General features: G+C 43.0%; 1 protein-coding gene across 1 annotated transcript in view; it reads right to left on the bottom strand.

The window, feature by feature from the left end:
* CFAP69 (cilia and flagella associated protein 69) overlaps positions 1-14,215 on the bottom strand; it is a 552,009-nt gene that overhangs the window by 396,246 nt on the left and 141,548 nt on the right. Inside the window, exons 5-6 of the mRNA XM_086941791.1 lie at positions 7,110-7,186; positions 2,657-2,755 (exon numbers count right to left, since the gene is read on the bottom strand). Of these exons, the coding sequence (XP_086797917.1) occupies positions 2,657-2,755; positions 7,110-7,186 (176 nt within the window). The remainder of the gene's footprint in view (positions 1-2,656; positions 2,756-7,109; positions 7,187-14,215) is intronic.

Genomic DNA, 14,215 nt, shown 5'->3' with positions numbered 1-14,215 from the left:
CCTTACTATAATCTCGCCGGAGCAATGCGCAAGCGCAAGATTATAGTGGTTGTTGTTCCACTCCCTAAAAAGGGAGTGGAACAACAGAGACTAATTGAAGGGAAGGGAAGAGTATTAAATATATTGCATGTTGTTGTGCAAGTGTGCCAGGGGGAACAAGCAGACAAAAGAGAGAACAAAGGAAGACATGTTGAAAGGAAAGAAAGATAAACTTTAGTGTACAGTTAATAAAAACCATTACAAATGTATAAAATACCAGAATTTAAAAAGTAGAAGATGAACATTAGACAGCAAATAAACAGGTAATGAGTCGTAATTTTTTTTTTTTTTTAAATTAATCTCGTGCTTAAAAATTGCCATATCTGGGACAGGGAAAACATTCGTGTTTAATGTACGAGTTCATGATGGAAATTAGGACTTTACCAAGGCTCCTCTCTTTTTCTCGAAATTAATTATGTATTTCACTTCTCCACAAATAAGTTGAGGGTCCACAGAACACAGTGTTTGTATAATAGCGGACCGACAGGTACGTACTCCAATTTCATTGAACTTCACTCTTAGTCTGCTCCGACGTTCCAAATTCATGGCGGGCAGATGCAGATCAGATGAATTAAGTCTTGTTTTCTTGCTCCACACAATTCGCACCCTTTATTTACTTGTATCCGCCATTTTGGTTGATCAAAGTTTGTTGGAAGGTTACCCAGCCTCAATGTAAGATATCTCAATTTGATATGCGCTGAGAAGACAAGTTGTAGATATGCTGCCGGAACCAGCTTTTTATATGATTGTATTGTCATCCAGGCATGTTCATGATGACCCAAAGATGACTTATCGTTAATTAACGAATGCCTGCTGGCAGCCTTCTTTGCTGTTTGTTTGAACAATGATACCGGGAGCCAGGTTTCCCAACGTGGGGCCAATTCTGTAGTTTCTAAAGAGAGTTTGAGGAATTTGGCATTCTGGGAATTAGGACTATTATGAATTGCTTCCCACATGGCATGATAAATCTCTGTTTCCTGGTTCATCCAGACATCGTACCAAAATTTAACAGTCTCATATTTTTTTTGCAGAACTTGTGATTGCAGGCCAAATTCAAGTCGCACTTGTGCGGGTGATGCATTAATTGGCAAACCAAATACACGCATATAGATTTTTGTTTGTATTTTTTCTATGAGCTGTGCACTCCTCCCGTGATGTAATACGCTCCCGTAAGATATTGTTGGCAGTAACTTTGCTTTCATTACGTTTAAGAGCGGATTGAACATAGGGCCTCTAAGTTTAGTTGCTAAATTGCTGAAAGCGTGTAACAAGGCAATTCCCTTCTTTTCGATGGCGTTCAAATGCGTTGCAAAATTTGGGCGCTTGTCTAGTTGTACCCCCAAGTACTTATCGTTTTCCACCACTTCCAATTTGCTCTTATCTATTGCGAACACTGGTGGCGTTTTATGGCGGCGTGTTATAACCATGATCTTTTTCTTCTTACTGTTTATTTCTAATAAATTTGATTTTTTGTATCTGGTCTGTTCTTCCAGCAGACGTTGTAGACCAATTTTTGTCTGGCTGAATAAAACCACATCATCGGCATAGGAAATATGTGTAACACGCAGGTGACCTAGCCGTGGTGGATGAGCGTTGATCTGATCCAAGTCTGGTGTTAAATCAGCCATAAATAAATTGAAGAGATGGGGTGCCAACACGCAGCCTTGTTTTAGACCATCAAAGGTGCTGATCTTACGAGTTAGCCGTTGGCCGTTATCAATCTTTACCTGCATCCAGGTGTTGGTGTGCAGGTCGATGATTGGAATTAAGATTGAATCTGGCAGGCCCTGCTGCTTCAGTTTGTACCAAAGTAAACGCCTGCTAACACGGTCAAAGGCAGCCTTGAAGTCTACGAAACAGGCATAGAGTGCTTGGCGATTTTGTAAACTTTTTTCCGCGATTAGGCTCAAGGCCATTATGTTTGCCATCGCGCCTGTTCCGCGGCGAAACCCAGTCTGGTTTATCGGGATTTTTTTGTTGGTTTCAGACATGTTGAAAGGGAAAGAAAGTGCCTCCTCAAGTTGGCAGTGGAAAGATACAACTCATCCAGTCAGAACACTGTGAGGCTAAAATGCCCCACTGTGGGATAAACAAAAGAATAGGGAGACAAGCCATTGGATCAAGTGTAGAGAGAACCTCGATAGAGAACAGTGGCATCCGATCATGAACACAGGGTGACCCAAAGCCAACTACAAGGCAACTTGTCTGCCACAGCAGCCAAAACCTGAAATGGTTCTAGGAGGCACCTGCTTTATCAAACACTCTGAAGTGATCCACAGTATTTTGCCCACGGTTTTTAATTTTTTACAAATGTCCCCTTCCCTCTGACTTTTACCTTTTAAAGAGAAACGTAGAAAAGATAATCAAGTAAGCATATCCTTAGTAAACATATCCTATAATGTGAAGGGCATCATATTAAAAAATGATGAGAAATGTTAAAAATTGTCAGGACACGAAAGGCATGATCCAGAGTTGCAGCAACCAATAGCAGATGCTGTTTAGTGGCCATTTATGCAAATACCATGGTCTGTTTGTAATTAAATAGGACTTTGTACACAATCAAAAACAACTCAATTGTAGTGTGGCAGATAACATCAATTAGATAAGTGAGTTTTACCTTCAATAGGTTGTATTGCCGAGTCTGGACTGTAAAATCGAATAATAGTGGCACAGATCTGCATTCTCACCTGAGAACTTGGCACTCTCATCAGATATCCTACAAACATATGCAAAATATACGTTTGAGAATTGATATATTGCATTAGAAACATTTAAAACAATTCTTCATAAGAGATCTGGAACCCATAGTAAAATCCTTTGAGAAACGGAAAGGGAATAATAGTACTACCTTTCTCTAACATGATAGGACCAGATTTGCACCTACTCTTGGAAGATAATATATCCATTGATAACGAAGAGCTTGCAGAAATTGTAAGGATGCAAAGCCAAAACTAGTTAGCATTAATGTTTTGTAATAACATTGCAACATTAGTGTAGAAACCTCAGATGATACAAATCATCTAGATGGTAGTTCTCAGTATGAAACACAATGCCTACACAGCACAACCACTCCAATTTCTGACTGGGGCCCTTATTCCGAGCTGCATAACACTGGAGGCACAGTAAAATTCCCTGGGTTTTTACCATTACCATGTTGTAAATATGTGCCAGTACTGTGCAAATACAAGTTTAACACCATAAAAGAGGAATAATCATGCGAGTCAAACTTTTTCAGCTGTAAACTACATGAAATTCATATTTTTCAGACCACATTCAAATTTAAGGCACATCATTGCATCTTACAAACACGAGTAAACACAACATGTCCAAAAAACATAATACAAAAAAATTGAGCAGAGGTTGTAATTATTAATGTTGTTTGAACAATGAATCTCTTTTCTTACAATGTCCGGTGGGGTTATAAGTAACTGTATTTGAGTAGGTCTTCCAAGTTTTTTACGATTGCCTACAGTAGAGAATTAGATCAAATGTAAAGCTACCCAAGTGTATCAGACAACAGGTTTTGAACCTCTTAATGCTTTTGTGTTTTCCTCAGGACCCGGAAGGGTTGGTTCTCAATTTTTCTTAGGTTCAACTTGTTTGTTGACATTCATGAGGCATCTTAGGTCACATACTGAAGGTTTTCTGTGGGATTCTGTTATCTCAATCAGTTCTTTCTTAGACGTTTCCATCTGGGCGTTCGTCTCTCCAGCTACTATTCACTTGACTTTCAGCGGGTCTGGTTTCAAATGTGCAAGTGTAAGATGCAATAATGTGTCTTACATTAGAATGTACTCTGAAAGATGTGTTAAAGTGCACAGGAAATATCTACATAATACCCAAAACATTATTGAACATAAATAACATGGGCCAATGCAATTTAATCACTTGACCCCGGACAAAAGAGCAGATTGAATAATTTCAGTTTGGGTAATAGTTGATATATGCTTTTAGAAAGTTGGCATTTTCTTGCCTTAGCCATTTGGTGGCTGCAGCCTGTCTCTGGCCATGTGACTGGGGGCAATTGGCAGTTAGGCTTTGTGTATTCCTCCTAGACAGCCACACACAATGGTAGCTTAGGTGTGATTGAGCGGGTCATCACTGGCAGGATGGGAAGGAGGAGCTGTGCTGAGCCTCACTTACACCTAAATAGGTTGTGTCCTGTCTCCACATAAGGGGCTGCATACCCCCGTAGTTAGTCTGGAGTCAGGGAAGGGGAGGCAGGCATCTGTGCACTTCAAAGGCATACGTCTAGAAACTTCTCCCCACTTCAAAGGCACAACTGTGTATTAACAAAAAGAAGAACTCAGACACTACTACTTTAGTACAGTTCTGGACCTGTATATAATCTGACAGGAAGCAGAACTGCTGTGCTGCTGAAGGACTGCCACTAGGCTGGACTCCTGCTTTGCTTTGCTGACCTGCTGCCCTCTTACCTGGGTGAGAAGGACTGGACCTGCATCTCTCGAACACAAAACCCAAAGTGATTTCAAAGGCTAATGGGCTGGCCTCATTAACTGAAGCCTCAAGGAATTAACAGGCTTCCAACAACCTCGCACCTGCACTCTGCCATCTGTGTGTCTACCCTGCCAAGTGGTACCATCCCAGTCCTGGAAGTGGGCCTAAGGTGCTTGCCACCAGAACTAATGCTTCTCATCGGCTGAGCAATGCATCCCGAGCAGAACCAACGCATCACCACTGCTCCATGGATTGGACCAGTCACATAGACTAGCATCGCTCCTGCAGTCCTTGGAACCAATGCATAGCCCCAATGGCATGGGGCATCCACAGCCCAGATCCTTGCATCTCTCGTCGACAGCAGCCTCAATGACCTCAACAGACTCTGAATCGCAGCCTCGCAGCTCTTCGGTAATGAAGCATCACCAGCTACGCTCCAAATCCCTGACACAAGACTTCGTATTGAAAGTCCTGTCAATGGGATCCTTGGCAACTACACAACAGGAACTCGCACTGCAGCATTGTCGTATCTTAGAACTCCCACATTGCTTCGGCTGCACTGAGCATATTCAGCAAGGATCCAAGCAATGCTGTGCAACCAGGATATAAGGTATTCTGTTTGGGAGGGGCATATATGGCTCCACTGACGTCACATCCTAGGACGACGTCAGGGCCGCCCCCGGCCCGTAGAGGTGCTGCTACAGAAGGTTTTCCGGATCCAGTCTGATGCCTGGGGATATTATAAGTTAAGGAATCTGCAGCTAGATGACTCTATTAGATGTACTTTTTAGAAACAAAGCAATACCTCGTACACTCCAATCAAAGGAATTCCTGGAAGGTGGAACAATACACCAGATGAGATGACAGCCAAATCTGAAGTGAAGTCAGATGTAAAATTGCTACTTGGGAGTTGGAGTCATTTCAGGATTTAGTTGGCACAAACTAATTTACCTTAACGTCGGGTGAAGCATTCAGACTACTTGCATACTGCAACTACTGTAAGATTTTATGAACCTCCTGACTCCAATCAATCGCTGGGTTATGTTGGAGAATCACTATAGGTCTTATGGGTTATTGAGAGGGGGAGGGGAGGGGGGCTACGGTCTTTTCTTTCTCTGATTTCTGCCTGGACTCTTCAGACAGTGCCTTGGAAGTTGGCATTGGGCTGGACTTTGAATCTTTTAAGGCCATACAGGCAATCCAAGATCAGTTATTTGACATACAGGATTGACTTCCTGCACGAGCTCCCTCCCTTGAGAGGAATCCTTCTTTAATGTTTCGATAATGTTGTCTGTGATGAGCCTGTAGCTTACGGCTTAATTTTCAGCCATTCTAAATGAGGCCCACTTTGGTTCCACACTCTAGAGCAAGCATAGTGTGGGCTGAAGATGTCAATTGTTCTCACAACTGGGTCAGGACAGCTACAATCTCACGCTTAATAGATTTGAACAGCAACAGATTCTACTTTCCTTCACTGAAGCAGGCATCCTCTTCTCGCTGGAGGCCAGGTTCAGAGACGATCACCAAAACATTTTATAACCAACCATGGTTGCCTTCAGTGTCCAGAGGGCGATTTCTAATCTTTCTCCAGAGGAATACCTGGGACTAAAAAAAATGAGATTTGCACCAAAGCCTCGGTGTCTTCTATTTATGCACCACTAAAGGATTTTGACTGTAGCCTAGGTCCATTTGAAGCACTATCTACCAACATCGCTCTCAATCGAAAAAACATACATTGCCATCACACGCTTTTCTCTTCAGATCAGTACAATGAAAGTAATACTTAGGCAAGCATTGCATTCAATAAGCCATCACATGAAACAGTGAACGGTGTCTTTCTTTGACATCATCTTTTGCCTCTGCTGCAACATTTAAAACATGAAGGCCTCTCTTATTGGGGTGTTCTCTACGGTCCTTAAGAGTTGCTGGAGTTCTAAAATGCTAGCATCTGTGTCTTCAAATACAGATCCTCCTTACACACATTTGAAGTGATATTGTAGTTAAATGTATTGTTATGCATGGCTCTCATAGAGAGTCATTAGAGTGAATGACTGGTTTATAAATTCAGTAATTCCCAAGAGTGGGTCGCAGAACTTGTGAACCCCTGTTGCCAAGTCATAAGGGAATTCTAGGCTGCTATTATAAGGTGGCCTGAGTGGCGCTGGAAAGAAGGGAGCACAGCTTCTGGCGGAAAGGGAAGGCACAGAGAGTGGTAAGGGTGGGTGGTAGGAAGCCATGTATTTATTTTTAATTTGGGACAGGGAGGAGATGCCAAGTTATATATGGCCCCTCATTACTCCTTATTACTCCTCTGCCCCTGGGTAGCTGCTGAAAACAAGGGCAGACGATTCTTGGGGCCATACATAACATTATAGTTGGGGAAAAAGTGAATTACTGGTACTTTCTTCACTTCGGGATTCCGAGTGATATAGACAACTAGAGCTCCGTTCTCATTGTTTATAGAATGTCACTCAAAATACCTCAAAATAATCCTGGTAATTTGCTGTTTCCCATCTATACGTACATTATTGCAAATGACTAATTACCTCCAGCAACACTGTTTGCAAATGGAAGCATCTTACATAAAATACAAACATTAAAAAATGCCTTACCCAATTGTGCAATTGATTCTGAGACCACTTGGGCATATTTGATTTCATCTGAGGATTTCGCTTTTAAAAATGGCAGCCTGATAATACCAGAAGGTAAAAAATCAGTAACAATAACACAAATAGCACAATATATAATAAATATTAGTTTGAAGCAATAAATAGCCAAAAGTGATTAATACAGCCAACAAATGCTCAATGTTGTAAAATCAACAGGGCAAAATTCTATTGAAAACTATCAGAGTGAAAACAGAAGTTATGAACATGTTGTCACACTGAAGCTGTTGGGGCTAGAAGAGAAAACGATATATTTAGGTTTGATTTTATTTTTAACAATAGTATTGCGAATTTTGGGGGGGCAGTTAAATGTTTAGAAACAAATCTGTTAATGTTGAACACATAAATGAGGCAAGTTTCATTATAATAGTACATTATTCATCTTTAGTTTAGTTTTGTTCGCACAGATAATACGTGGTCTCCAAGCATATGAAAATATCAACGGTATGCATTATAAAAGGGAAGTTGTAAATAAGGCAAATGAACCAGGATGGTGGAGTAAAGGAGCTTTAGGGATCTGACTTTCAGGTGATCTCATCAGGCTGACCTGTACTTTCCATTCTTTGACATGTTCATGGCAGGAAGTGTCCCAATCAGCCATAGAGGCGTTGGGTTGGATGCCTGACTAAGAGTCAGCCACATTCACTGCAGTCCACTTCTACTTGAAGAAATTACAATGTAACTGTGGGTACGCGTTTTTCATCTTAATGAGGTCCAGAACATAGTATGAAGAAGAGAGAGACCGAATAATTCAGATTTCTGGAGTTCTTTAGCCACATTTACATTATTTTGATTTTTCTCATGTTTGGAAAGAATCACTCGGGTTCGGTCACCAACCATGAGGCATCATTCCCGACTTTCAGACAGCCCTCCCATCCATGCCCCTCCTCCCCATCTCTATTAACTACCAGGTGGGAACATAACCTTCCAGTTCAGCCCACTCACAGCCCTCCGTCCCCTCGTCACTCGGGACCCGTCCCTTGCCTTGAGGCAGCATTCCCGACACCCTTGAATCCCACTATAGATTATCCAGACAGCCCCTTCCACAAGATTCATCATGATCAGGACTCTCTTCCCTCATCAAACTACCATCAAGCGGGAGACCCTTCCCCCTTCATCAAGGACAATGCGACCCCCGGCACCCTTCCTCACCCCTTGGTCCCTCCTTGCCTGGTCCCTCCTCCTGAGGTTCCGTGACGGTTCCGTGACGGCTTGAACCCGTGTTTTCAAGTTTGTCGGAAATACATAATATTGGTATCAGTGAACCGCAAATGATCCATTTAGTATATCCTAGTGTTTTCGCTACGCTACGAGCAAGAGCACTCCTTCCATTGACATATTTCTGATATACCCACGGCATCCATCTTAGATCATGGCCGCCATTTTGTGTTTCCTTGCCCTCACATATGCAATAGCCTCTGATCACTTCATTCACTCCACTTTGATTAAGGACACGTAGCCGTAGCCGGAGATTCACCTCTTACATGACACGTGCACCTTAAACCAGATCACGCTGTAGCTGCATGATTCGACAAAGGCTGCCTCCTCTGCCCGAGGCCAGTCCTGCCAAACTGGTCTTCGTGTCCATTGTACCTGATCATGATTAGGCGGCCGAAGCTGGTAGCCTTGCCCATTTACAATCCACAAACATCCCTTATCCCGCTTTTCTATCTTCCACACCTGGCTCTGTTTCTTTCTTTCTGAATCTTTATTAGGGGGAGGTAACGAACTTTACGATGAGGCGGTCCGGGTCCTGAATGCAATATTGACAGGGAATTGTGACAAACTAGTGGGAACCCCTCTTTTCGCAATGTTTGGCCTCAGATATTATCGACGGTTCCTGTGTAACACCAAATATTTATTGTTTTAGACACAAGGGAATGTATTACATGTAAAGAATTTGCCCCTAGCATAAAAAACCGTATATAAGGAGCAGCTCTCTTTGTACAAATCGAACAGGCTCCTAGTCTCTGCCCGTGTGTAGATTCTGTGACTTCTGTGTCCCTGCAGTAATAAACCTTTGGTCTTTGACGCCACCATCGAGAAGCCCGTGTTTCTGTTCATTTGTGCACCAAGGCAGGTGGAACTCCGGGGTCTTCGGGTGTTGTACCCTGACACCTCTGGACGGAACCAAAAAGTCCAGAACTCCAATTGGCGCCCAACGTGGGGCGACGTCATTCGGTACCGGTCCAAAAGCCTGAAGAGTTCGAGAAGCTTCGTGTGAAGATTCCTGAGGGAGGCGCCCCACTTCATCGATCCCGGCATATCGCAAAAGTGGCCCTGAAGTTCTCTTCCACGAGGGTTTCCCGTTCAGGACGGCTGCAGTGGGCCGTTGCCTTGACCGTCGCCCTGTCTTGGACCCGAAGTGGTGCAGTCCTTAGTACGGCGAAACGTGACGGGTTTCTCCTTGGTGACGTCTTCAGTGACTCAGTTAAGTATTTAGTGATAGCTAGCTGGTTACTTTTGTGAGGATTGTTAAAAATCCTTGATCGGTTCTTGGTTTGGTTTGGTTTTGTCAGATTATCACTGGTTGTTCTAGTTACGATAATCTATTTGGTTTAGTTTTGGGTATCGATACATCAGTTCGTTTTGGTAGGCCTAAGTTCTTGGTTCGAGTGCACATATTTGTTCCGTGTTTTGTTTGTTTTGTGTTCCGGACTGAAAATGGTAAGTCGGAAAATGTTGTCTTGTTTTGGTTGCAACCGTGACTCACGATTGGAGGACTCTTGTCTGGTTCCTCCGATTGGGACTCCCCTATATGATTTATATTGCAAATATGGCGTGGGTCCTATAACTTATAATGAGATATGGGTCCGCTATTGTAAGAAGGATGGTGTCCTTAGTTGGCCACTGCATGGTAGTTTTGAACAAGAGATTCTCGACAACTTAGAAGAGAAATTGTTCAAAAAGAAAGCCCGGCCGGCAATGTTTGATTCCTTCCGTTATTGGCGGAAAGAATCCAAACAGAGAGAAATGAGAAGGTTGAAGAAAGAGCAGAAAGAACAAGAAGAGTTAACTCTAGAACAAGCGACTAAACAGTTGCAGGCTAACGAGTGTGAGAAGGTCATAGATGTAGCCATTAGAGAGCATAACTTAGCGATTGACAAGTGCTATCCTGCCTTGCCATCGAAAATGGCTAAGATACTGGAGGATTCTGAAAACGATCCTCTGCTATCTTATCTGTTACGGTCGCCTCCACCGTACGCACAAGGTGCTGCGGCCCAACTTATACCGAATGTTCAATTGCCGGTTGCTGGACAACCTGGTGTCCTTGTTCCTCAGAATCAAGTTCCTGTACTTCCCGTGGTGAATGTAAATGTTCCTACAGCTCCTCCTCTTCCCGCACTGCCAGCTCCTATACCTACCACTGTACCTACTGTTCCTCAAACTATTTTTCTCGATACTCCTACTGTTTCGTCATCTATTCCTACCTCTACTGCGTTCTCTATGTCTGCGAGTGTACTAACTCCACTTTCTGTTCGTCGAAGAATCACTGATTCGGTTACTAATATGCTGTCTCCTATATATAAAACTTTGATTAAGACTCCTACTCCTGACTCTGTTCAGAGACGGAGTCAGCTTCCAAGTACTGAGGAACGGGGAGTTTTAGATTCCACGGCTCTCAGATGGATTTCGAAGGGTAAAAGATATAGTACAAGAGATGTGCTAGACACATTTATGCAGTGGGGAGAACCAACGCAACGATACGTCTTTGATGAGATGTGCTCGTTGTTACGTGAAGAGATAGAAGAAGACGATGTCGAATCAGATTTGGAAGATTTAATTAAAGTGCAGAAGGAGTTTGCTGCTGGAATGATAGTGGGTGAGAATATAAAGCAAGCGATGGAACTTATTTTGAGTTTTAGGAATGATCCATCTCTTCGTTCACCGAGAGATTTAGAGAAAGGTAAAATGAAGCTAAGTCGCCAATATCCTATGAGGGAGGTTCCTCCAATTTGGCGCGAAGCTGTGCAAGCTGACGCACCGAATGGTGTTGTAGCTGCTCCAGCACAGTTCCAACGAGTGTGGATACACATTCCATGGAAGCGAGCAGAAGTGTTAGCAGTGAAACAGGCCTTGCCAGATCCGCGTAAGAATCCAGCCGGATATTACAAGGAATTAACACAGACAGTTGAGGCTTGTATAATGAACTTAGCCGACATTGATATGTTGTTTGGTAATGTAGTTCCGCAACCAGTGTGGGCTAAAATTCGTAGAGAGGATCATCAGGCTGCTTTAGGTGGTGATTGGGCAGCTATCACTGCAGCAGATAATCAACAAATAGGTGGTGCGAAACCTGAACCTTTGATCGCTAATCTGCCAGGTAGAATAATTGATCTAATGAAGACTCTGATGCCAGCATTGCGTGTTAATTGGGATAAATTATCCGCATGCAAGCAGAAGAAAGACGAAAGTGTCTCGGACTTCTTCACGAGGTTCGAAGAGACTTTTGTGGATCATAGTGGTCAGGACATGAGCACTGAAGGAGGACAAAGATTGTTTGTCGATAAATTTGTGCATAATTTGTTACCTGAATTATGCAATAAATTGAAAGACTCAGAAAGTGCGTGGGCTGTATCTACGACAGCGCAAATACTTGCGACTGCACAGTACTACGAAAATAGAGATAAAGAGGAAAAGGAAAAATCAGAAAAGAAAACGAAAGATTTAAAAACTAAAGTTCTTTTACAGCAGGCGTATCCGCCTCGCACGAATCAGACTAATATGCAACAGAATTCGTATCAAAAGACAGATTATAATTCGACCAGGCCTCAATACCAATGGAATCAGTGTGCGTACTGTAAGAAAGAGGGTCACTATAAAAATGATTGTCAGATTTTAGCGCAAAATAATGCGGCAGCAGCTCAGAGAGGTCGTGGTGGTTTTGTGCAGAATTCTAGAGGACGAGGACGAGGTGCTATGCCTCCACAAACGAATGATCGTCCTTCCAATCACTTTGATCAGAGAAATGGACAATCTGTTCAGCAAAATAGATCTCAGCAATATCTTGTTGAAGATTATTGTGAAGTAGAAGAGGGTTTTCAACAAAATGGGTACTAGGACAGCCATGGACAGAGAGAGGGAGTAGTATCAGTTCCAGTGGATCAGAGTGGGCCTTATGTCGCAGTAGCAACATCAGGTGTAGTCGAACCGTTTCTGTTGGATACTGGTGCCGCAAAAAGTTCTATCATGCATGCGAAACTCCCTGGCGCACCTTTGTCTGGCTCAACAAATGTTTCCGTAGGTTTTTCAGGCGCCCCTGTGTACAACCCGATATCTGGTCCTTTGTCTATTTCTGTTGGACCGTGCCAATTGAAAGCACCCCTGATTTTGACGACAGGTTGTAATGAAAATCTGCTTGGTTTAGATTTGTTAAAACGACTATATGCGACATTGTACTGTTCTCCGGAAGGAGTACAGCTTACATTGGGTAAAAATATCACCTCTCCGATGTACTTGTCAATGGACGCACTCCCGCCGGAGCTACGTTCACTCCCTGATTCTCTTTGGGCGACTGGTCCTAATGATGTAGGTCTCCTAGAAATTCCACCGTATGTAGTAACTTTGAAAGCAAATGTGAAATTTCCAAGAATTCCTCAGTATAAAATATCGAGTGAAGGTGAGCGTGCACTTTTATTGATTGTGCAAGACTTGATTAAGAAGGGTGTAGTTGAGGAAACTAGAGGAAATGTCTGTAACAGTCCTGTATTACCGATTCTGAAGCGAACTGATCCTACAAAGCCTCCAGTTTATAGGTTTGTCATAGACCTTAGAGAAGTTAATAAGATTGTAATTCCGCAGTTTCCTGTAGTGCCAGACATTACTGCCTTGCTAACATTGATTCCCGCTACAGCCAATTGGTTCTCAGTCATCGACTTGAAGAATGCCTTCTTTAGCATTCCGATAGCCGAAGAAAGTAGGGATATTTTCGGCTTCTGTTTAGGAGGTCGAAGTTTCAGATTTAAACGCGCTCCACAAGGCTATTGTGAAAGTCCATCCATTTACAGTCAAGCTTTAAAAAGTCAGTTAGATTCTTTTGTCCTTCCTCCAGGTTCTGCCCTAGTACAGTACGTAGACGATCTTTTAGTGGCTGCCGATGACAAGGAAACTTGCAAAGCAGCTACAATTTCACTATTGCATCATTTGTCTAATTTGAATCATAAGGTGTCACCTTCCAAAATGCAATACTGCTGCCAAGAAGTAACCTACCTAGGTCACCTCTTATCAAAGGAGGGAAGGAAGTTGACCCCAGAAAGAATAAAAGCAATTATGCAGATGAGTGTTCCACGCACACAGAGGGAAGTACGTGCCTTTCTAGGTATTACCTCCTACTGTAGGCAGTGGATTCCAAATTTTTCACTTTTAGCGAAGCCATTGGTAGCTTTGACTGGGAAAAATGTTCCGAGTCCGGTGCCATGGTCTGATGAATGTCAAGAGAGTTTTACTGAATTACGAAAAGCATTGTGTTCAGCTCCTGTATTGGGCACACCTGATTACAGTAAGCCATTCACGCTCTACGTTCACGAAAGAGAAGGTTGCGCGTTGAGTGTTCTGACGCAGAAGTTTGGTGATAAACAACGCCCTTGTGCGTATTTCTCATCAACATTAGATCCGGTAGCTAGAGCATTACCTAGTTGTTTGAGGGCTACAGCGGCAGCTGCGGCTTCCATTCGACAATCTGCTGGTTTGGTGATGAACAATATGCTAGTGGTCATGGTTCCTCATGCAGTGGATACACTCATGAACCGAACGAAGACACAACACCTTACTAGTGCGAGATTATCTGGTTACGAGCTGACGTTATTAGCGAGTCATATTCAGATCAAAAGATGCAATGTATTGAACCCAGCAACATTGTTGCCGACTGATCAAGAGTCGAGTGATTCTGAGCCACATGACTGTTATTTCAAAACGGAGGAAGAGACAAAAGGACGTATCGATTTGAAAGATACTCCCCTGTCCGGCCCAGATGGTACGCTGTATGTGGACGGGTCATGTTTTAAATTGGAGAATGGTGATGTGACTGCTGCCTACGCGGTAACGACTTTGAA

The sequence above is a fragment of the Lissotriton vulgaris genome, chromosome 10 (assembly GCF_964263255.1).
Source record: "Lissotriton vulgaris chromosome 10, aLisVul1.2, whole genome shotgun sequence".
NCBI lineage: Eukaryota > Metazoa > Chordata > Amphibia > Caudata > Salamandridae > Lissotriton > Lissotriton vulgaris.
Note: the sequence above shows the minus strand (reverse complement) of the source record. Positions and strands in the feature narration are given on the sequence as shown.